The following is a 23,362-nucleotide window of genomic DNA, read 5'->3' as shown; positions in this document are numbered from 1 at the left end:
AGCACTCAGGAGACAGAGGCAGGGTTACTGCATTCCAGGCAAGTTGGGGCTACATAGCTTCAAAAAAATAAAGTGAGGTCTAGGCTCCAGGGAGGGTAGGAGAGGTGACATTTGCGCCCCCCACACACACACACACACACAAACATAGGCAATTTGTGCATGTGCCATCCCCTAGGGCGAGAGCTCCGTGTCAGTAGATGGGAAGTGCAGCGATGCCACGTTGCTCAGCAGCCTGCTGGAGGAAATGAAGACCACGTTGGCTCAGTGCTGAGTTGCAGTCCAGGATGTGCAACAGACCACAGAAAGATGTGATGCGTCTTACCTCTCCTGTTGTGTGTACTGTCTCACACCCAGCATTAATTTAACACCACCGGCCTCCACTGTGTGACCCTGAGGTCCTATGTTGCATCAACTTCTTTTATTATCCTTTATTCCGACCTGCACTCCTTTAGCAAGGAAGGCCATCCTGACCCTAGCCAGAAAGGGGCTGCTCCACTTCCCATTCTCAAAGGCGGCTGTGGACTGCAGGGTTACAGCAAACACACTGATGTGGCCCCACTCCTGACCCCATGCTGCCTCTGGAGGAACCCTTCCAGATGCTGCTGTCCACAAATATTCCAACTGGTAGCCTCTATGGAGAGGTGATAAGGCCAGCTGTTAATGCTTTTCCCCACAGCCTGCAAGGTCAGATGGATGAAGTGTCCTTGTGGGTGGCTCCGCAGCTCAGCTGCAGACAACAGGGATGGCCCTTTGATTTTCTTCTGTTCAACAGAACTGTGGTCTGTCTTGGGGTTCTGTTGTGGGGGTCAGTGGAAGAGTGCAATGTATGCCTCAGTTTGTCACTACACATCATGGGCTTGTCCCTGCAGCTGTGGAGGGCTTAGTGCCTTGCAGTGGAGAGTGTGCATCCTGGGAGCAGTCAGTGCTTCCCCAGCTGTTCCTGGGTAAGGTGAAGAGACATCTAACTGGGTAGCTGGGCACAAGCTGAGCCTTCCTCAGAGGTGACAGTGGTCTACAGACATTCTGGCTTCCTTTGAGGACAACTGTCACTTTAGCATGTAGAGTACTCTTACCGACCCCATGTGACCTTCCAGCTCTATGATGTTCCATGATTGATTTGCTGTTGACATTCCCATGTGAAGAGAGATATATCACGCTGCTGACGATCGGTGTCACAATGACCCATTAAAGAGTCAAAAAACATTTGTGTGTTGTGTCCCCATGGTACCCCAGGGCAGTCCCCAGTGTGCCATTTAGGCTCCTGAAGCTCAGGTGGTACAGACCAGTGAGTTTCTCCAACCTCCACCAGTAGGTGCCTTGTGTGTGGGGATTACAAGTTTGGTGTGAGTGCAGAACCAGAAGACAGTTGTCCTGTATCATTACCTCCAATCTCCACTTGCCATGCTAGAATTCAAAATTGTGGTAACACACACCTTTAATCCCGGCACTTGGGAGCCAGAGGCATGGGGATCTCTGAGTTGGAGGCCAACCTGGTCTACAGAGCAAGTTCCAGGATAGTCAAGGTGACATAGAGACCTAGCTTGAAAGGGAAAAAAAAAATGTCTGTACCTTGTGCCAGGAGAATGCTCTGGGTTCCCTGGAACTACAGCTCCAGGTAGTTGTGAGCCACCCTATATTGGAAAACCTGGGGTCCTCTGCAAGAGTCTTAACCACAGAGCTACCTTTCCACTCCGCAGCATTCTAACTGCTCCTGTGGCTGTGAGGGGGGAGAGCAGGAACTTGAGTTGAAAAAGGCCCTTGCTCCATCTCGGCAGCTCACTGCCACTTCGTTGATGGGGAAAAAGGAAGACTCCTTTTCAAATAAACTCAACTGCAACTGAAGTCCCCAAATGCTGCTGTGCCCAAGGCCTCATCCAGTGCCCCATCTGAGACCATGCAGCACTCTCTCACTGCTTCAAGCATCCTGCCAGCCCTAGCCAGGACCCACAGAGGTAGTCTTCAGCAGCAGCGGTAGCTACAGTGTACCCATTGCTGTGGTTGATGACTGGCCACAGAGTGCAGCTGGAGTTCCCAACACAACACCTAGTGTCCCTATTCATCCTGTTCAGACTGCTCTTCCAGTCCATTGGAGGAAGGAGGGACTCTAGATGCTGCCATGTGTAGTCCTTGTTAAAAACAAAACTAACTTGCTGCCTGTCCCATGAGCAAGAACTGTAGGAATGTGCCTGGAAATGCTTCTGCCTGGGGCCAGGGGACATGGTGACAAGGAAACCAAGGTGACAAGGACACCAAAACAAAAAGGAACCCCTGGGTCTCCTGCATCAACTTCTCCCAGCCAGCCTATCTCTGCTGCTAGGTGCTCTCTGCAGTGTGGTCCAGCTGTGTCTCTGACCTGGATCACACACTAACCTGCTCCACTTTTACAAAGCCCACTGTATCATCCATCCTGAGGCTGAGAGAATTCAAGGTCAGTCTACAGACAGGTGCAGTGCAGGAAGACCCAGCTAGCACGCCTGTAGAGGCAGGACCGTCAGGAGGCCAAGTCATCTGCTCCATGGCATGCTCCAGGCCATACTGGAGTACTTGGCATCCCACCTCAGCAAGAGCTGAAGCATCCCTTCTGCAACCCTGCCCATAGTTACCCAGGGTCCTTGGACCCCGAGGGAGATGTTGCAGGTACCAGCCAGGTTTTTTGGTCCCTCCCTCTGTGGATAGGAGCGTAGGACCCCTCCACACCTGTACATCATGTTCAGGTGAAATGCATGCCACCAGCTACATTAACGACCTAGCCAGATCTGGCAGTTAAAGAATTGTTCCTCATGAGAAATGTCAGGGCATTTTAATCAAAATATCTCAGAGGGCCCTGCCCTGGGGGGTTCCCCACTATCTTACACAAACCCATCTCCCTGCCCTCCCCTGTCCCGGCCCAGCCTGGGATCCATGGGAGTGGGAGGGGTAACTTGAGGCAGGCAGCAGCTAGCTTCTCCAGAGGCAACAGTGCAGTTGAGTCCTGGCCTCTGCCGAGGCTGGGGGCTGGCAGCCACTGTCAGTGCTGGGTCAGACACTCAGAGACTTTTTCCAAGGTCAGGTTGACCAGATGCTGAGGTTCCAGACACTTTATGTTTTGTGACAGGCTTTGGGGGATGAGGAGGAGGTGCTCTAAGCCCATTGTCTGCACATGCCCTCCTGCCTCCCTTCCTAGGCTGCCTCCCATAGCCCATTAATATAGTCCAAGCTAGCCCCTAAGATTCTCCTGCCTCAGGCTCCTGGAAGGCTGGGATTATAGGAATGCATTGCTACACCTAGTCCCTGCCTGTTCTTAAATCCTAAAGTGTGCCAGTGGGATAGGGACCCTCCCTAGCACCCACAATGACAGGCCTCGATAGGGCATGAGAGGTCTGTGGCAAAGAGGCCACTTGACTTTGGAATTCTGTTTTCCACAGGTCACCTGCTTCTTTGTAGCCTTATTCCCCAGCTCACTCACAAGGCTGGGGTGGTTCTGCACATCCAAGTTGAGGCCGCAGGGAAGAAACACAGCATGGTTCAGGCAGTGCGTTGACCACACAGGCAGGTGTGACTACAGATGGCCAGTGTGCCCTCAGGCACACAGCCCTGCCCAGCATCCCCTCCCGCTCTTACCCACCCTGCCCAGCATCCCCTCCCACTCTTACCCACACACCTCCTCACTCCATCCCTCTCCCCACTCCCCATACCCCGCTCCTCACCTCACTCCTCCCTCTCAAGTGGAAGGCCTGGTCTTACCTCATCTTTTCATCCTGTCTGAAATAGAATGGGGCTCCAGTTAGACCCTCCAGGTCTGCCACCACACCAATTCAGGGAAGAATAGGTTTCATGAAGACCCTTCAGCCAGGATGGCTTGCCCCCTTCCTCCAGCTGAACTTGGAGACCTTTGAAGGGTGTGGGCAAGGTCCTCCTGAGCCTTGGCAAGCTTCAACCCCTCATCATAAGGCACACACAACCTTGGATTCCAGCAGGAACTTACTTGTGCCAGGTGTTTCTACAATGACAGTAGGTTTGGAGTCAGGGGACCAAGTGGCCTCCCTTGGTGTCTCCCTCTCCATGTCCTGGTACCCAATAAGCCCCAGCTCACATGTATTTCAGAAGGCCCTGTACAGCTGACTCCCACTGTGCCGATGACCTGGGGTGGGGGGGGGGAACACAAGACTTGGTGGTGGGGTATCCCCAAGGCCCTGGTCCCCTTCCTTGCCTAGGACCCCAGGGGCAGTGGGATTGCTGCATGAGCCATACTTGCAGTAGTAGCCAAAGCAAATGACGTGGGAGTCCGTGCAGTTGCTGCAGGAGATGGTCTCGTACTGGTAGATACCTGCAATATATGAGAAGCAGCCCCAGACTCCCCTGGGCCCTCCCCAGCCTGGGCCACTGCCACTGTGGCCCTTAGCCTGGACCATGGTTCACTTACCACAGTGACGCTGACAGTCAATGCGGCCTGGGGAGGGGAGGACATAACAGGATAGTGCTTTCTGACAAGGCCCAGAGCTCAACACCTCAGCCCCACTTGTTTTTGTAGCCCAGGATACCCTAGCACAGAGAAGGTAGCCTAGGCTGCCTTGTGATTTGTGGCAATCTTCTTGCCTCGTTCCCTCATTTCTGAGTGCTGGGATTACACGCTTGTGCTACATGAGTTTCATGGATGTAGGAAGGGGTCAGTTGCAGTGAAAGATGGGGATAACCTAAGGGAAGGATGGTTCCATTGTTCCTAGGTGCCACCAGGAGACTAGTTTGACAGAAATAAGGGGGTGATGGGCATGCTAGCAAACATTTATGCAAAAGGGCCTCCTGCAGAGTCACTCCTCCCTGAGCCCTGTTTCCAGTGCCCCTAGCCCTGAAGTGCCAGCGGCCATGATCATCTTCCCCTCTGTGGAGCCCACTGCTCACTCTCTATGATGGCGTTCTGGATGAGGCGCACTTGCTCCCGGAAGATGGCCCGCAGCTCATTGGGGAAATACCCTGATGTGAGAGTCACAGCAGAACGGTCAAGTTCAGGTGCGTAGCAGCTCGCACCGGCCCCACCTGTTTCTCTTTTTACCTGGGAAGTACATCTTCCCCTGGTACAGCTGGTCCATCCTCTGGTACACGGCTTCTGCTACTTGATATAGCTTCTTCCGGGCTAAGGGCAGGAGGAAAAAGCAAGCAAATGAGTGGCCCTGCCCGGTTCCCTGCTGCTCTTCTGACCCTGGAATGGGTTCCGCCGCTCACTGATCTCAGCAGGAATGGCCAGATGGAGCTCCTTCATCGTGTTCTGGATCCAATCGGAGAGCAGCATCCCCGACACAGGAATGTCACCCACCCACCACGACTTGAGGTTCACGTGGTGACGATAGAAGGAGAACTTCTCCGCGAAATTGGGGTCGCACTGCAGGCAGCCCCGGGCCAGCGCCGCTGTCATGCCCAGAAACAACAGCAGGGCCATGGCCTGGCCCAGCCTGCCTTGCCCAAACATCGGCGCCGCCAGCGCCGCACCCTCCAGCCGCGCACCAACCAACGGTGCCTCCCGCGCCACGCCCTGCCACGCCGCACCAACCAACAGCTCGCGCTGTGGACCCTGGCCGCGCCATCCCCTGCCCGGGCCTGATCATGCTTCCAACTCTGGTCCCGCCCCGCTTAGACATGTCCCGCCCACCGGGCCTGATGGCGCAAGCCTTTAATCCCAGCACTTGGGAGGCAGAGGCAGGCGAATTTCTGAGTTCGAGGCCAACCTGGTCTACAAAGTGAGTTCCAGGACAGCCAGGACTACACAGAGAAACCCTGTCTCGAAAAAAAAAAAAAAGACAGCGCCTGCCCACGGATGGCTCCGCCCCTACCTGGCCAGGCCCCGATTAGACTCCTGTCCCAGGCCTGGTTCCGCCTACAGGCCTGGTACCGCCCACGGATGGCTCCACCCCTTTCTAGCCTGTCACCACACCCACCCCACCGCCATCCGGACTTCTGTCCCAGGGCTGGCTCTACTGGATCTCCCCAGGAGAGTGTAACTGAATCTCTCCAGTTACAATTGGCAACTGGTAATGCCAGTCTGTCCCCAGGCTCCACCCCATCCACAGCGCCTTACGCATGCGCTTTGGGCTGGCGCCAGTTCCCGAGCCAGCGAGGGAGGGCTCGTCCCGCCCCTCATCCGCTCCACTACAGCCAATTAGCAGCGCCCGTCCTGGTCTCCAGGGGCGCGGAGTGCCGCCTGCCTTTCACACCGTGATCCTCCGAACTCGGGCGCCACACCTCCATCCGGGCTGCTTCCCTTTAAGGGAAGTAAATCCGGCTGGCGGGCGCGGCCTGGGCGGGGCGTGCGGCGTGTCCCTCCGCGGGCGTGTCCCTCTGCGGGCGCGGCCGGAGACTGGGCGAAGCGAGAGACGGTTCCGGACAGCCAGGTGGGTCCTCCGAGGGCCAAGGCGGGCGGCGGGCAGCGGGACTTCATCCCTCAGGGTGACAGTGTCCAGCGACCGGCCCAGAGTGGGCGCTGGGGACCTGGATCTGTCAAAAGGAGGGAGAAAGGAAGCGTCATGGATCAAAAGCGTGTTTAATATTTGAGGTCCTAGATAGCACAGGCTAGCCTCCAGCGGCTGGATAGGATCCTCCTTCCCATCTCCGCTGACTCATTTGTTTGAAATGATCACGTTTCTGTTAAACTTCATTGAAGGTCTGGGCTCTTGCTCTGGAGTGAAGCATTTGCCTTGTGTGTAGAAAGCCCTGGGTTCTATCCCTACTTCTGCCTCTTCAGCACTCCTCGGCCTCCCCTAAATAAGCCATTGAAAGGCTGGATGGAGAGACTCAAAAACAGATCACAGAAAGTTAACTTTGGCCGCAGTTTCTTTTTCTTTTTTCTTTTCTTTTCTTTTCTTTTCTTTAATTCTTTCCTTTTATATTTAGCCCAGGCTATCCTGGAACTCAGCGAGATCACCCTGCCTGTGCCTCCTGAACGCTGAGATTAAAGGTCTGCGCCAATAACTTTGCCTTTTCTCTTCCCTCCTGCCTCCACCCCTTCCCTAGGCTCCATAGAATAAAGTGCCTACAGTCAAGTAGAGGTTGGCATAGTGTTAAGGCAGGGCAATTATTATTCCAGAGCTCCACGTGTATCCTTGTAACTTTGGTTTCTGATTTGCTACCGTTATGCAGAGTTGGGAGCTCAGGAACTAGGGGTGGGAGTGTCAGGGGACAGTTAGGTAGGACTCTCAGGTCAGCCAGCTCTTCCTTCAGCATGGAGGAAGTGGTTACTAGCTCTGTAAGTGATGGGGCTTCAGAGAGGTGCTAGCTGGAGGCAGCAGGATGCAAAAGAGACCACAGACTTAACCATTGACAAAGGCAGAAGCAGATAACCTGAGAACTTCCGAAAACCAGGTTTTAACCGCCCCTGTCCTGGGCTTGTTTTTAGAACTCAGTGAACAGCAGAGGTGACAAGGCTAGAGAGTTCCACCCCTGGGGCTTCTTGATGTCTGTCCTTTCTCCATCTTGATCCATTCCAGTGCCATTTAAGTTCAAGGGCAGCCTGGGACACTTAGTGAAATCTCACCTCAAAAAGAGCAAAAGGGGGCTAGTGCTCTTCCTGAGGTCCTGAATTCAATTCCCAGCAACCACATGGTGGCTCACAACCATCTGTAATGGGATCTGATGCCCTCTTCTGGTGTGTATAAAGACAGCAACAGTGTACTCACATATATAAAATAAATCTTAAAAAAAAAGAGCAACAGGGCTGGGGGTGTAATCAGGGTGGAGCCCCGCCTAGAATTCCCCCAGTGAGGGCTCAGGAGCAGAACATTAACTTAGGGTGTGTATGAGCCTGGGTTCCTCCCCAGTATTGGAGGAGGGGGGTGATAAGCCCTACCCCAAAGTAGAATTAATTTCAATGTTAGGGCGGAGTGAACGTGATAGAAACATATGTTTGAATTGAAATTTATCTGTCTGGGATCAGAGATGTGGACTGAGCAGAGCCCCCCATCCCCGACCTTAGTGTCACCCTGAGACCAGGACGACACTGCAGGGCACTGTGTGAATGGCATGCCTCTTACCTAGGAGAAATGTAGTTTTTATTGTGTGTGTATGTGTGCCACTTGCCTACAGGAGCCTCTTCTGAGGGTGTCACGTGCGGTTGTGAGCTGCCATGTGAGTGCAGGGACCTGAATCCCAGACCTCTGCAAGAACAGCCGAGCACTCTTACGCACAGAGCTATGGCTCCAGCGGTGTACACATCCCAGCTGGCTTGTCACTCCCTCGGTAGCCCAGGACCGTGTCAAGTTCTCCTGATTCAGCCCCCCCAAGAACTAGAACTGCAGGAATGGATATATCCAGTTATAATGGCTTTACAATGGGGCAGAACACATCATAAATTAGCAAAAATATGAATATTGTTGTACATTTCATCTCTCTTTTTTTTTCTTTTATGAGGCTACCAGAAAATTTAAAACTGTATTTGGCGCTCATAGAGATCTAGAGGCTTCCAAGACATTTATCCCATCACTCAAAGGTGTGGTGACTTCCTGCTTTTAGGGATAGGGGTTGAGACAAGGGCTCTCTATGTGGTTCTATGTATATCCTGGAGCTGGAGCTTGCTGTGTGGATCAGGCTGGCCTCAAGCTTATAGAAATCTGTCTGCCTCTACCTCCCCAGTACTGGAATCAAAAGTGTGCACCACTGCCCAGCTATCGATGTTTGCATTACGACTACCACTACTGTTTTTTTTTTTTAAAGATTTTTATTTATTTCTTACATGTAAGTACACTGTAGCTGTCTTCAGACACACCAGAAGAGGGCATCAGACCCCATTACAGGTGGTTGTGAGCCACCATGTGGTTGCTGGGATTTGAACTCAGGACCTCTGGCAGAGCAGTCAGTGCTCTTACCCACTGAGCCATCTCTCCAGCCCCACTACTACTTACTACTACTATATTTGTTTAGCGTGCATGTGCAAGCTACAGCAGGCAACCTTACGGAGGTTGGTGGACTCCTTGACAGGAGCCAGCTCTTCCTTCCATGCTGTGGTCCCTTGGGGGTCCCCTGATGTTCCTTATGTTTTAATTCTTCCTATGTGCCTGTGGGGTGAGTGCTGAGACCGTGTCATGATGTATTTGTTTTTATTTTATGAGTTGCCTGCATGTATGTGTATGGCTGGTGCAGCGACCACCAGATCCCCAGAGGACTGCAGTTCCAGAGGCTTGTGACCCCAAACCCCAGGCCTTGCTGGAGCGCCCTATGCTCATGCGCTGCTCTCGCCACCCCCCAGCACTAGTTTTTTCTTAAGTGTGATGCAAGAGATTTTTCATTTTGGTTAGTGGTATTTGTCCTTTTGGGGGAGGGACCAAAGGGCCACCAAGGAAGCCGTCCCCAACTAGGCTGCTTCTGCTTCACTGTGCAGGCAAGGTGCAGGGCCCATTCTCCCACGTGCGTGCTGCAGCCAGTTCTCATGCAGAACTAGTTAGTGACCCTGTTCTCTCCCACCCACTGCTTCCCTTTCCACTTCAGGTGGCAAGGGGCGGCATCACCCACAGCCGCACTAGCTCATGGCAGTGGGGCCAGGGCCAGCTCTCCAGAGCTCATGACCCTCTGGGTCGCTTTCCTGACTGCCACTGGTGGTGAGGGGGGAGGTGGGGTATCACCTGTGTACCTGGGGTACCTCCCAGCAGATGGGTGGCAGGGTTGGCTCTCCTACACTCACACCCTTGGGGCTGGCTCACCCACACCCCTACCACCAGGGCCAGCTCCACTGGGCTAAGCTCAGGGCCCACTCTACCAAAGCTCTACCGAATACTGTCTCCGATGAGAGATGGGGCCAGGTATAGATGGCCCCTGGACATCCACGTGGTCCCCAGCAGCTCATCCCCACAGACTCTAGAGGGAATATGAGCCGTGGACATTGACACCGACCCCTGCCACTGTATAACTACAGATTCAGATGTGGCCCTTGGGCTAGGACCTCACTCTAGCCCCAGGTGGCAGAGCTGGCCCCTCACAGTGGCTCTTCACGGCTCTCCACCTCCATCTCTAAGTTAATCTCCACAGTGCTCACACTGCTCCGCTTCTGTTCCCCCCATCTCCACAGACTGGCGCGTTGTGATGATCCCCCTGACAGCGGGCCCCTGGGTGACATCCTTATCTGTGCTGGAACAGACGGGGCCTGTGGCTCTAGTGCCATCACAGGAGGGCAGGGCTGTGGGTGGTCTTCCTCCTATCTGCACTGTGCAGACTGGATTTGATTTGGTTCGGTTTTCATGAGTCCTAGGCATAAGACGGCTTTGGCCACCACGCCAGGCATCAAGCCAGGATGCACAAAGGACTGCCCTGGCAGATGTAACACCACCAACAGCAAGGGGTCTCTCTGCCCACTGCCAGGGGGCTTAGTTTTTAATTTAAAGTTTGTATTTTATGTCCCAGCACAGTAGCGCATGCCTTTAATCCCAGCACCCCAGAGGCAGAGGCAGGTGGATCTCTGTGAGCTCCAGGCCAGCCTGGTCTACAGAGTGAGTTCTATGACAGCCAAGACTACACAGAGAGATCCTGTCTCAAAACAAAAGGAAGAAACGTAAAGTTACTTATTGTTGAGTACAGGTCTGTGTGATGCGTGTGCCGCACTTGCTCAGGTGTAGATGGCACGGGATGTCTGGGAGCTGGCTCTCTGTCTGTCGCACCGAGAGTTCCCACACACTGGAGTCAGGTCTGTAGTCTGTTGCCTCAGCAGTGCGAGCCTGGGACTCTAGTGGGGTTAGTTTCTAAGACACAGCCTCTCTGTGCAGTCTTGTACGGAGTTGTTATTTTTTTTTTTTTTTAAAGATTTATTTATTTATTATATGTAAGTACACTGTAGCTGTCTTCAGACACTCCAGAAGAGGGAGTCAGATCTTGTTACGGATGGTTGTTAGCCACCATGTGGTTGCTGGGATTTGAACTCTGGACCTTCGGAAGAGCAGTCGGGTGCTCTAACCCACTGAGCCATCTCACCAGCCCCGGAGTTGTTATTTTTAAAGAGACAGTGTTGTCTTGTCAGGGTCCAGCGTGGCTAAGAGCTCTCAGAGCACACACACACTGCACACACTATACCCAGGCATGATAAGGTTCACTGTAATTGAACCTCTTGCTAAATTATTGTAACTGCCATGGACTCATTCTGTGACCCAGGCTTACCTTAAACTCTCAATCCTCCAGCCTCAGCTTCCTGAGCGCTGCCATGGAGGGAGAGTTTTCAGACTGCAGCAAGGCTGAGTGAGTGTGAGGTGAGCTGGCTCTGGGTCACAGAGCAACACCTCCATGACCGAGTCTGGAGTCTGCAGCTGTCCTTAGGGCTCACTCTGGGGTCAGACACTGCCTGTCTTGTGGGCTCACTGGGGGAAGGGCCTGGTGTCTGCAGTCCTACCCCAGGCCTCGCAGCAGTGGGGCATCTGAGGCGCACAGAATGTGACCACACTTCTCTCCTTCCAGGATGCAGTGCTGAGGGAGTTATTTAAACCTCAAAGACGTTTGCATTTATCTATTTGTTCGTTTATTTTGTGCTGGAGGAAGTTAAAGGAGGGAAGAGTCTAGTTTCTTGCCCTTGTGGATTCCTTCCTGTGGTACTGTTTCTCAGGCAGTGACAGTGCCTTCACCCTTGGAGCCAGCTCCCTCCAGCCCTCCCCCTCCATGTTGAAAGCCGTAAGACCCAGTTATTCATTTCTCAGAAAGCTTGCAAACTCTCACTTCAAAAGCCAGGCATGGTGCGGCAAGTCTGTCAGCTTGAGGAAGGGGCAGGAAGATTGTGAGGCTACGTGAGGCACCTTCTGAAAGCTAAAGCAGAACTGAGTTTCAGATCCTCTGCATGTGACCTCATGCTTTTCAGCAGGTGGGATGGCCCAGCTCACCGTGAACTCCCTGCAGGACCCCCATACTCTGAAAAGTCCCAATGGGTCGTCTCCGCAGCCTGTGCCCCATGGAAACACCTGGGCCAGGCCCGGCTGTGGAAATCCCCTCCACTCTGAAAGTGTGGTTTCACCGAGGGAAGTTCCCAGCAATCCCCAGCAGTTGGGAATGGACCTGGCTTTCTCAGAATGCCCTGCTTCAGATGTCTTAGCCAGAAAAGGCAAAACCAGTTAGAGCAGGAGGACTCTGCAGTTGAGTCCCACAAAGGACACATTTCCCTTTTCTGAGGACCATGCTATTGCAGAGTCTTCCTTCTTTTCCTTTCCCAAGTGGGTCTGGCGAACAAAACACTTGAATACCTGCCAGTCAAGTACCACCCTGACCACGCCTCAGCCCCTCACTGGGGGATTCTAGGCGGGGCTCCACCTGTTTCCTTTGGTTATCTGATGATAGTTTTTTCCTTCTTTCTGTATTTAGATCAGAAAGCTAGAATGTACAACTTTGTAAACAATTCCAAATAAACACTAGGGAAGCTATTAAGTCCTATTCTAGCCTGGGCTACACTTTGAGACTTCGTCTCCAAAACAAAAAGAGAATTGACCCTAGTTTCTTCATCTGCAAAATAGATCTGTGCCTACTGCCCTGTAGAAAATGGTCATTGTCAGAGAGGAGCCCCTCGAAGGACCCAGGATGCAGTCCCACCCCAATAAGGGTTCAGAAACAGTGTCAGCAGCGACCAGAAGCACAACAGAGGAAGTGTGCAGAGACCTCACTTCAACTTTGTTTTGTCTTTGTTGGGGTACTGGGTGTAAGATTCAGGCACTGACCCCAAGCCACTCCCAGTGACCTTTCCATGTGGGGGTGGCCTTGAGGCTGAGCTATGTTCAGGTTTGGGGCTGCCCTGCCACAGAGTGAACACATGGAACTAGCTCAGGCCTTGTCTCCAAGGCAACAGTCAGATGTGGAAACCTCCGGAAGGAAGTGGGTGACTCTGGGCTCCTGAGCCCTGCACCCTGGCCTGGGAGGGGTCAGAGCCTTATTACTTAGAGCTCTGTTTTCTTGGTTTGTTTTCAGGAGGGGAGGAAGAGGAACCTATGGGTACCGGGGTAGGAGAGCAGTCTTAGCTTACCTCATGGTGTCCTTCTAGAAGGTTCTAAGTGTCTGTCATGTCTTATCTGTCAGTAGGACAGCCCAAAGAAGAGGACCGTGCAGTACTGGCATCCAGTTCTGAGCAGTTGTTGGACCTGAGAGGAGGCGCCCAGCGGCGACCAGGGGTCTTGAGGGGAGGAGGGCTACAGGCTGCGGCCAGCCCAGGTGTCTGTGCTGGAGAACCTTTGTTTCTGACAAAGGACAATTGATTTTAACAGGGATTCTACCCATCCCCATAGTTTGTAGAAAATATTTGCACCAGCAGAAGTGGCCATGCCTTTAATCCTGGCACTCAAGAGGCTATCAAGGCCAGCCTGGGCTACAGAGGGGATTCCAGGACAGAGAAACACTGTCTCAAGAAAGAGAAGAAAATACTTGCTTCTCCAAAAACCCTCTCACTTCCTAAGAGGACATTGGGCTGTGAGGAGGGCCACAGAACGCCTCTGCCACTTCCGTGTCTATAGGTCTTGGTGGGAATACAGGGAAAATGGAGGAAAAGACCCATAGCAGCCTGGCATGGGGGTGTCCGCTCAGCCAGTGGGAGGCTGAGGCAGGAGGACAGAGACTCAGGGCCAAATCTGAGGCAGTGTCTCAAATAAAACCTAAGAACCAGACAAGTGAAAGAAACTTCCAGAACCTTGTTGGTCTAGGTCCCTGGAGGCATCACCCAGCTGAGAGGGCTGTTCCTTCCTATAGTCCTTTGAGGCCAGCCCCAGGCCTGCGACATTCAAGAGGACTCCTCACACCTGCTCATGGTGGCCCCAGCTCCTGCTTGACACAGCATGGTGACAGCATTGGAGGGACTCCCCAGAGTTTTCCCCGGGAAAGCCCTGCGGCAGATGGATGGCCCGCGGTAGGAGAAGGCCTGCCGCAGCAGCCACTGCTCCTGTCAACTGAGGCTTGTTCAGAGATGGTGGAGTGTGTGCGCGGTGCCTGCAGGACGACTTGCAAATGCAGAATAGTCATAGTGAAGGTCTGTGGGCCTGACTGCTATGCTGCCCAGCCCTGGACGACCAGGGGCACCAAGGCTCTGCATGTGGGACCAGGGAGGCAAGATGACAAGATGACCAGGGGTAAAGGCCAACCTGGGCTATTTGAGGCTGTGTCTCAGAAAGACAGGAGAGGAAAAACTGGTGGCTTGCCTTAAGTAATTACCTCTCAGGGAGGCCCCAGGCTGGTCTGCCTGTCTAAGGGGTCAGAGGCATGGGGTTGAATCAGGAAGTCACAGAAGCCAGGCGAGCCCTGGGGGCGTGTGTCAGTAGGCTCCGTGAGGTGTCTGCCACCTCAGCCTGTACAGTGTGCGTTAATGTCCAGCCTCAGCGCCTCCCACAAGCTGTATGTGTGCCAAACTAGCCAACCGTCAGTCTCACACCCAGAGGGCGCTTGGGGCAGGGGATTGCTGCCGTGCCACCTCTTCAGGGGACCCAAGGTCATAGTAGGGGGTGGTTGGCTATCCAGAACTGGGTAATACCCAGTGTGCACTGGGTGGGAGGCCAAGGACATTTCCTGCATACCCTGCATGAAGCGTGTGGCCCAGTGGCCACTGTGGCCGGAGAGCAGTCTGAGGTCAGGAGAACTGTCTGGAAGGCTGTGAAGTACTGGTCAGGTGTGCGATGGCGGTGGGGTGCAGTGGACATGCTATGAGGAAGTTGGGCCATCTGGTATCCACAGACTCTTTGCCTGTGGGCTCCTGCCTCTGGGTACCCTACCTTGACTGGTGTCTACAGTGACCACCATGGGGGCTCACTGTCAGATAGTTGTCAACCTCTGTTTGTTTTTATTGATTTTGACATGGTCTCACTCTATAGACCAGGCTGGCTTTGAATTCACAGAAATCTACCTGCTTCTGCCCCAGGGTGCTGTGATTACAGGCTTTGCCACATGGGAAGCTCTTGTTTTGTTTTTGTGACAGAGTCTCATGTTTGCCAGGGCTGGTCTGGAAATAGGTATGTAGCGTTCAATGGCCTCGAATCCCAGCTCCCTGCACCTGGACCTGAGCCACACTTGCTTTATAGAAACAGGCTTATTTCCTAGATACTTTTCCATAGTGGTGTTGCCTCTAAAGTCAGACTTGGAATGTTGAAGCTGACCAGCATCAGCCCCAGGGAAGCAACCTCTGCTTCTTGTCCTTGTCTCCAGCGTGTGGGTGAGGGAGCAGACCGAGCATTCTCTTGCAGTTCTCGTGACTTCCTGATCTGTGTGCCTTGCGGCTCACTCGCAGGTCTAAGGCACATAGCACAGTGTGTTAAGTTCTGGCTAAGTTGTACAGTCACCACCTCTAATTCTAGAACATTCCATCACCCTATGAACTACGATGTCCTTCCCCAGCCCTCACATCTCGACATTTCCCATCATGAAGTTCCATAGTGTGTCCCTTTTTGTCTGGTCCCACCACACTTAGCTATCTGTCAGACTCTTCTTCCTCTTGTGCAAGTCTCAGTCGTAGCCAGCATGTAGGTACCCAGGCTGTGTCTCTCTCTTGTCCATCTGAGGACCCCGGGCTAAAGCTGGGCTCTGTAGTCAGGGCCGTCATAGCTCTGAGTGGAGGTGTGACTTCAGTTCTGTCCACTCTCCTTGAAGGGCCCAGCAGGCACAACATGGTTGCCACAACTATATAAGAAAAAAAGCGGAAGTGCTGAGGGTTGATGGGAGTGTTATGAGGGTTAAAAGGGTTAACTATGCAGCGGCAGTGCTTGGTGTCTCAGCTCACAGTTGGAGGCAAGAGGGTCATCCCGCTGCATAGTGACTTGGAGACCAGCCTGGGTTACATGAGACCCTGTCTGTAAAAAAGACACACAAGTTATTATTGTGAGTGAGGTGAGGCTGCCTCTGGTGGGAGGGGCTAGCCCACACCACATGCCACTCCCCATCCCAGCTTCCCCTTCTGCCTGTGCTGTCTCTCCAGTTTCCCTAGCAACTTGTTACGCCCCAAGGTCCAACTCCAGTTGCCTTTCCCCGATGGCCTAGCCCATCTCAGGGAGCATGGTGCAGTGGGTCCTCCCTGGCACACTGACCTGCTGAAGTCTAGGTTCTGTCCCCAGCTCTTGGAAGAAAAGACTTGATCATTGAATGGAGGGCTGCCCGGCTAATCCGGGTGACTGTGTGTCAGGCTCTTCCTCCAGTCTGTACCGAACCTCTACTCACACAGGTCACACCCGAGGTGCTAGGGACCTGAGCATTGCTTGCTGCAGGTACCACCATCTGTTTTTGTCACCTCCATGTGCTCCCTCATGTTTCCTGAAGCAGCAGTCACAGCAGTCCCTGGCCCGTGTCAGGAGAACACAGGCCCATCTGAGACCATCATTTTGTGTGATGTTGGTGAAACTGGTTCCTGCCAGAAGTCTGCCTGCGTGATGTTTGTTTCTAGAACAGCTCAGAAAAGTCCCTACGCTTACACAGGTCCCACTTCCTTACCCTGCAGCCCATGCTCATCTACAACTTGGGGCAATCCTCCTGCCTCAGCTTCCTAGGTACTGGGATTATAAGTGTGTGTTATGAGTAGTAGCCTCCCAGTTGTTTCTGTGTGGCCCAGACTGGTGTAAGTTTGTGATCCTCCTGCCTGAGCATACTGATTGCTGAGATGATAGTCTGTGCACAAGCCCAGCACTAATGCTGTCCTTTCCGGTTTTAGGCCTCTGGGGACCTGTAGCACAGGCCACCATCTTGCCACATTCTTTGCTTCCTGTTCTGAGAATCAGGTGCCACTAAGATGTCAAACCCATTCCTTAAACAAGTGTTCAACAAGGACAAGACATTCAGGCCCAAACGCAAGTTCGAGCCTGGCACGCAGCGCTTCGAACTACACAAGCGTGCACAGGCATCTCTTAATGCGGGCCTGGATCTGCGGTTGGCTGTGCAGCTGCCGCCAGGTGAAGATCTCAACGACTGGGTTGCCGTGCACGTGGTGGATTTCTTCAATCGCATCAACCTCATCTACGGTACCATCAGCGATGGCTGCACCGAGCAGTCGTGCCCAGTCATGTCCGGGGGCCCCAAGTACGAGTACCGCTGGCAGGACGAGCAACGCTTCCGGAAGCCCACGGCGCTGTCCGCACCCCGCTACATGGACCTGCTTATGGACTGGATCGAGGTGCAGATCAACAACGAGGACATCTTCCCCACTAATGTCGGTGAGTCAGGCCCGTACCCTTGCCTACCACACCAGGACCATGTCTGCTGAGCACACACTGAGCAGAAAGGGCCGAATGGGTGTGTATATACCTGTTATTTTATGTGTATGTGTAGCACACAACATGTGAGGCTCTGTCCTCGGAGCTAGCAGCACAGCATCCCCAGCCTCCTGCTTGACACCCTTCTATCTCCCTCCCAGCACCCGGTGGTGACACTGACCCCTAGATGATCCCAGATGACCCCAGCTGAAGGTCTCACCTTGAGCCCACCTATAAACTCCCTTCTCCACTGAAGAAGACATGTTTTGGACTTTGGGGCCCAGGGTATAGCGATCTTCCTAGTTCAGTGGTTCTCCGCCTTCCTAAGGCAGTTAAGTACTAACTAATACAGGTAGTTCCTCATACTGTGCTGGCCTCAACCATAGAGTTCTTTGTGGCTACTTCATAACTTATTTTCTGCTGTTATGAATCATAATATATGCCTGATATCTGATATGTGGCCTCCAAAGGGTCGAGAGCCACAGGTTAAGAGCAACTGTCCTAGCCTCTTAACCTGCTCACCTCTTTCTCTAGCTCTGGCCCTGGGGACATCCAGTGACGCTGGCTGCCTTGGCTGTGGAACACACACATAAAGTCATACATTTGCTAGCTGTGTGGTTGGTGTCCTCGGGACTATATAGAACCCCAGGAGTGGGCAGTAACAGGGTGGCATCTGCCAGGCCTGGGAGACTTCCCTGGGGCTTTGGAAAGGGCAGAGCAAGGTGCTCAGAATGGGTTGGGACCCTCATCACAGAGAGGAAGGCTCTGCAGACAAATACCAGCCACACTTCATGGAAACTGATTTTTGGATTGGCAGGAGACTGGTTCCTAGACACAGACCATGTGACCTCGAGCCTAGGCCTTGAGCTCTCTGAGTCTCATCCATTCTCACCTCTGTGGCTCAGGTGGAGCACATCTCAGGCTAGGCTGCCAGGCCCTGACAGGTCTCCTTCCGGTCCCTCTGCCCACCCCCAGGCACACCATTCCCCAAGACCTTCCTGCAGGCAGTGCGCAAGATCCTGTCAAGGCTGTTCCGTGTGTTCGTGCACGTGTACATCCACCATTTCGACCGCATCGCCCAGATGGGCTCTGAGGCGCACGTCAACACCTGCTACAAGCACTTCTACTACTTTGTCACCGAGTTCAACCTCATTGACCCCAAAGAGCTGGAGCCCCTGGTGAGTGGGGGTGGGCACCATTACTCCTGCTGGGTGGGGTCCAGGCCACCACTACTCTGCTGCAGTGTTCTGGGCCAGCAGCCAGAGGGTGTCCTTAGCACTGGGTCACACAGGTGAGGAGACAGAGTATGATGGCAATAGTTGAGAAGGCGCAGGGCCTGGTTACCCCAAGGATCTCTGCTCCCCATGCTAGTAAGGCTCATATACTAATGGTGGGCATAGCCTGCCCTGCGTGCTGCCCTCCAGAACACAGAAGTCCTAGATGCTCTGGTTCACCACAGCAGAGAGGGTGCCGTGGTAGCCATCCCATCCCATGGGGCTCATATTAGCCATCCCATCCCATGGGGCTCACAGTGGGTAGAGCACTGGCCAGATAGCAGCGCACGGGACAGGCAGCCTGTGCTCCACCTCCTGGAGAACAAGGGGTGGATTATTGATTGATTGATTGATTTTCTTTTTCTGATCCTTTTCCATTCTATAACCTAGACTGGCCTATGATTCACCACATAGTCCACACTAGCCGGGAACCTGAGGTGATCCTCCTGCCTCAGCCTCCCAGGCGCTTGGATCATAGGTCTGTGCCATCATGCCTGGTCACAATCAACTTTAAAATGTTTTGTCTTTCTTTTTTTTTTTCTTTTCTTCCTTTTTTTTCTCTCTTTTTTTAAAGATTTATTTATTATTATAAGTAAGTACACTGTAGCTGTCAGATGCACCACCAGAAGAGGGTGGTTGTGAGCCACCATGTGATTGCTGGGATTTGAACTCAGGACCTTTGGAAGAGCAGTCAGTACTCTTACCTGCTGAGCCATCTCGCCAGCCCTCTTCCTTTTTTTTTTTTTAAAGACTTATTTGTAGCGTGTAATTATTAAAAAAACAATCCACCCCTGAACCACTCTGACATTCCCACTCATCCATCCCCTGAGGCTTATCTGCTTCGAACTTACTCTAAACCCTGACCCCATCTAAAGTACCAGTCAGATTTATAGCAGTAAATTCTTCATCCCCAAAATGCCCACACAGAGAACTCAAAACTCAGTTGATATTGACACAAGCCGCCCACCTCGATTGGACAAATTGCCCTGCATTACCTGTCGCTCTTCTGTGGTATCCATAGCTACCTGTGGCTATTTCAAGCCACATGTATCCAGTTCATCTTCCTCTCCTATAGGTTCCATCTTGTCACCTCATCTCCATCTCCCTCTCTGTCTTGTCTGTCTCTCTATACTTGTCTCTAAAACTCTCAGCCCACCTTCTTTTTCCACTGCCCAATCACAGGCTCTAGCCTTATCTTTCACCTGCCCTCACCTGCTTACAGACAGCAATCTACACTTACTTGTCTGTTTGTTTATTTGTCTTGTTAGGCCAGGGTTTCTCTGTGTAGCCCTGGCTGTCCTGGAACCTGGAACTCAGAGATCCGCCTGCCTCTGCCTTCCCAGTGCTGGGATTATAGACCTGGCTTGGTTTCTTTGCATTTTTTTTTCAAGACAGGGTTTCTCTGTATAGCCCTGCTATACCTGGCTGTAATGAAGATTCTAAGAAGTATACTTTGCTAAGCTTGCCCTGAGATTTCTAACTCTTATCCAGTAAAATACTGTAAGAAAGCATGCAAGACCCTCCACGATATTGCAGGGTCAAATCTGGGGCATTCTAGCTGTGAGAATGCCAGGGTTCCAGGAGGCTGAGTTTCTTTGAAACTCTTTGCCTCAGGACTGCTTCCAGGTTTCCAAACCTGTAATGCGAGTCACTACTGGAGTGGATGTAGCAGTGTACAGTGCCACTGTGGCCAGAAGGGGGTGTGAGATCCTCAAAAACTGGAGCTTCAGACACTTGGAACTCTGGCCTGTTTCGGAACGGCCATGCACAGAGACTGAGCTGTCTCTCCAGCCTCGTGCTTTTTCTTTTTCTTTCTTTCTTTTTTTAAAATTTATTTATTATTATATCTAAGTACACTGTTGCTGTCTTCAGACACACTACAAGAGTGCTTTGGATCCCATTACAGATGGTTGTAAGCCACCATGTGGTTGCTGGGATTTGAACTCAGGACCTTCGGAAGAGCAGTCAGTGCTCTTAACCACTGAGCCATCTCTCCAGCCCCGTGCTTTTTCTTTTTAACTTTTAATTGTATTATATTTTTGTTTTTCTGTGTTGTGTATTTCTGCGTGTGAACATGGCTGACGTGGCATGCACCTGAAGGTCACAGGACAACTTGCAAGAGTTAGTTCTCTCTTTCCATTCTATGGAACCTGGGGCTCAAACCCAGGTAGTCAGGTTTGGGTGCAAGCATCTTTATTTCCTGAGCCATCTCACTGGCCCCACAGCCTGCTTCTGTAGTTGTTTTAAGACAGAATCTCATAAAGCCTAGGCTGGCCTTGAACTCGAGATCCCTCCTGCCCCTACGTCCCGAGCAATAACATGATAGATATGACCACGGCTCCTGGCTTGCCCACTTCCCACTGCTGACCTCTCTATCAAGCAGTGCTGGCCCATAGCCCAGGACCAGACCTCAGGTGGACTTAATCACAGCACATCACCCCAGATCAGTGGCACAGGCTCTGTCAGTCACAGGGAGCTGCCCCCACCCACCATGCCCACTGTTCAGCGTCTAACATGTCTTGGGTTGTATGAGGTCTTTGCTACCTGCTTCTTGTTTTCTGATACCTGCCTGGTCTCTACAGAAAGAGATGACATCACGGATGTGTCACTGAGGACCCCTCCCGTCCGCTGAGACTTGGGGAGACAACTGTGTGCAGCTCGTGTCTCAGGAGCATGGCACGCTCACTCACGCCACTGTCTGAGGAGCAGCAAGACCACAGCTTCCGCCCCCTCTCGTGGTGACTGTGGGCCCTGACTCTAACCCGTCCCCTTGCCGGCATCCAGGGCCTGAACTTGAACCTGGACACTGTGCTTTCAGCCACTGGGTTTACACTGTATGTGCCATGGCCTCCGAGAGGAGGCAGGATCTGGAGCCACTGCTAACCACCACTTGTCCCTTCTCCATGGCTCTCTGCCCTGACAGCTTTGTCCCTCACTTGCCAACCTGGAAGGGGAGGGGCCACCAGATGTCTTCTGTTTACAGCCACATTGTGTGTGGGTGACCACATAGGCAGCCAGCATACCTCCAAAGATGAACTAATGTGCCATGCCACCCCCAGCACCCCCAGGGCAGGACTCCCAGTATTGGGTGTTCTGGGGGTCTTTGTAGGTCAGGAAGGGTGCATACACTGCATGCCTATGATCCCAAGACTCTGCAGGCAGCTGCAAGGAGGATTGCTATAAACTTGAGGCCACCCTGACCTCCACAGTAATGGTCAGGCCAGCCAGGGTCTCATAACAAGATTGTCTTAAAAAAAAATGTAAAGGAGCCAGGCAGGGTGGCACAGGCCTTTGATCCTAGTCAGGAGGCAGTGACAGGCAGATCTGTCAATTCGAGGCCGGCCTGGTCTACACAGAGAGACCCTGTCTTAAAGAAACAAAACAAAACCGGTAAGGTTCTGCACAGTGGGGAGGTGTTTGCCACGTGAGCGTGAGTGCACATGTGTGACCCCCACACCCATGGAGGAGCCTGGGAGAGCCAGACATAGGGTGCCCAGGGGACAGGGAGAATCAGGCAGCCATGGGCTACCCCAGTGCGCAGCCACACAAACGCACACACAGACTGGCTCTGTTGTGAACACGGCTGGCTTCATTTCCTTTCTTTTTTTACATTGTTGGTTTGGTTTTGAAACTGGCCTGGAACTCACAGAGATCCTCCTGCCTCTGCATCCCAAGTGCTTTGTTAAAGATGTAAGGTACCAAACCCAAGTCTATTCAGAAATATTTTTGGTTTTGTTTGTTTGTTTGTCTTTGTTTTTGTTTTGAGACAGGCTCTTACTATGTAGCCCTGGCTGTCCTGGAACTTATTCTGTAGGCCAGACTGGCCTCCAACTCACAGATCCACCTGCCTCTGCCCCCAAGTGTCAGCCAGCTCATCTGGAGATTTTTGGGATTACTGATAACTGGTTTCTAGTGGCCACCCTCCTGGGAACAGTATCTGGGCTAACCTGGGATCCAGTAATGAATTCACTTGTGGCTCCCACCCTTAGATCTGCAGTTCCTGGAAGGTGGTGACAGGAACCTCTCTCTTCAGTGGCAGCCTATTGTGTAGCAAAACTATGTGTGTTGTGTGGCCCCTGTGGGCCACAGGACCAAACTCCAGCAGGTCCCTGTCTGTCATGCCATGGAGGGTGTAGCAGAATATGACTGTTCCCAGCTCCAACTTTTGAGCCTCATGGCCATTCCCTGAGACCTCTGCACTCTCAAGACCCTGAGGAATTCTGGTTACTTTTCCAGAGGCTGCCACTAAACTAAATGTGTACAGTTTAAGCTTGGTTGCCTGAGCCCAGGGCTGAGAGACACCCCTGGGTACTTCCCGAAGTCACTGTGCCCAATACCCAGCTCTGGAAGAATCAGGGACCAGCCCTCAAGGCTTGACTGAGTGTATTTCTCACCTGTAAGACTTGGCCACCTTGCCAAATCCCAGCAGCCCAGGGAGGGGTCCACCTGCCTCATTCACTCCCACCTCTGTGCCAGCCTAAGAATAAAGTGGTCCTCTCCATACTGCGGGCTGCTCCTTGTTGTTTCTGCCCAGCTCCCTTCTTGAAAGATGGCCTGGTGACAAGCTTTGATAACAGCCTGTTCGACCACGAAGGGCCCAGGTACTACAAGATAACATGAAACGACATAGAAAGCAGACTCAGTATAGCTGACAACTTTCTTTCCTTTTGAGATGGGGTTTTCCTTTTGTTGCATGAATGTGAGTTATGTGTGTTGTGTGGCCACTGTGAGTGTGAAGGTCAGAGGACAACTCTCTGCCTTTTACCCCTAACCACGCCCCCAGGCCCCTTACTGGGGAATTCTAGGCAGGGCCTTCATGCCAGTCCTCCAGCCCCTCTGATTTAAGTGAAAAGCATACAGTTTGTTTGTTTGTTTGTTTTTGTTTTGTTTTTTGTTTGTTTGTTTGTTTGTTTGTTTGTTTTTGAGACAGGGTTTCTCTGTATAGCCCTGGCTGTCCTG

The 23,362-nt window shown here is 52.6% G+C and overlaps 3 protein-coding genes across 28 annotated transcripts in view; 2 read left to right on the top strand and 1 right to left on the bottom strand.

Annotated features, from left to right (window-relative positions):
* Window positions 1–1,203, top strand: part of Ap3d1 (adaptor-related protein complex 3, delta 1 subunit) — a 35,348-nt gene extending 34,145 nt beyond the window's left edge. For all 3 annotated transcript variants that reach the window (XR_003948582.1, XM_030244850.1, NM_007460.2), the window contains one exon: window positions 176–1,203. Coding sequence is in view for 2 of the 3 variants with exons in the window: in XM_030244850.1 (XP_030100710.1) it covers window positions 176–271 (96 nt within the window). In the remaining variant the exon portion in view is untranslated. The remainder of the gene's footprint in view (window positions 1–175) is intronic.
* A 1,573-nt stretch (window positions 1,204–2,776) lies between these two features.
* Window positions 2,777–6,144, bottom strand: Izumo4 (IZUMO family member 4). 24 transcript variants are annotated; one of them, NM_027829.3, is made up of 10 exons: window positions 5,200–5,466; window positions 5,030–5,110; window positions 4,879–4,950; window positions 4,403–4,429; window positions 4,231–4,306; window positions 4,073–4,120; window positions 3,965–3,979; window positions 3,724–3,741; window positions 3,446–3,460; window positions 2,777–3,095 (listed from the first exon to the last, which is right to left on the bottom strand). In NM_027829.3, exons 1-10 carry the CDS (start codon window positions 5,441–5,443, stop codon window positions 3,008–3,010), a joined length of 684 nt encoding a protein of 227 aa, NP_082105.3. In that variant the 5' UTR covers window positions 5,444–5,466; the 3' UTR covers window positions 2,777–3,007. The 24 variants fall into 24 exon arrangements, 17 of the variants coding, with proteins under 17 accessions (NP_082105.3, XP_017169585.1, XP_006514197.1 ...); XM_017314096.2 differs by lacking the exon at window positions 5,200–5,466 and adding an exon at window positions 6,050–6,144 and having other exon boundaries at window positions 2,784–3,095; window positions 3,870–3,979; window positions 4,231–4,295; XM_006514134.3 differs by having other exon boundaries at window positions 2,784–3,095; window positions 3,870–3,979; window positions 4,231–4,295; window positions 5,200–6,030.
* A 194-nt stretch (window positions 6,145–6,338) lies between these two features.
* On the top strand, window positions 6,339–22,906 carry Mob3a (MOB kinase activator 3A). Its single transcript, NM_172457.2, has 4 exons — window positions 6,339–6,362; window positions 16,592–17,090; window positions 18,105–18,307; window positions 20,986–22,906. The coding sequence occupies exons 2-4, from the start codon at window positions 16,670–16,672 to the stop codon at window positions 21,013–21,015; spliced, it is 654 nt and encodes a 217-aa protein (NP_766045.2). The 5' UTR covers window positions 6,339–6,362; window positions 16,592–16,669; the 3' UTR covers window positions 21,016–22,906.
* The last annotated feature ends 456 nt before the right edge of the window (window positions 22,907–23,362 follow it).

This window comes from Mus musculus, chromosome 10 (genome assembly GCF_000001635.26).
Source record: "Mus musculus strain C57BL/6J chromosome 10, GRCm38.p6 C57BL/6J".
In the NCBI taxonomy this organism is placed as follows: domain Eukaryota; kingdom Metazoa; phylum Chordata; class Mammalia; order Rodentia; family Muridae; genus Mus; species Mus musculus.
This window is presented reverse-complemented; position numbering and strand designations above follow the sequence as displayed.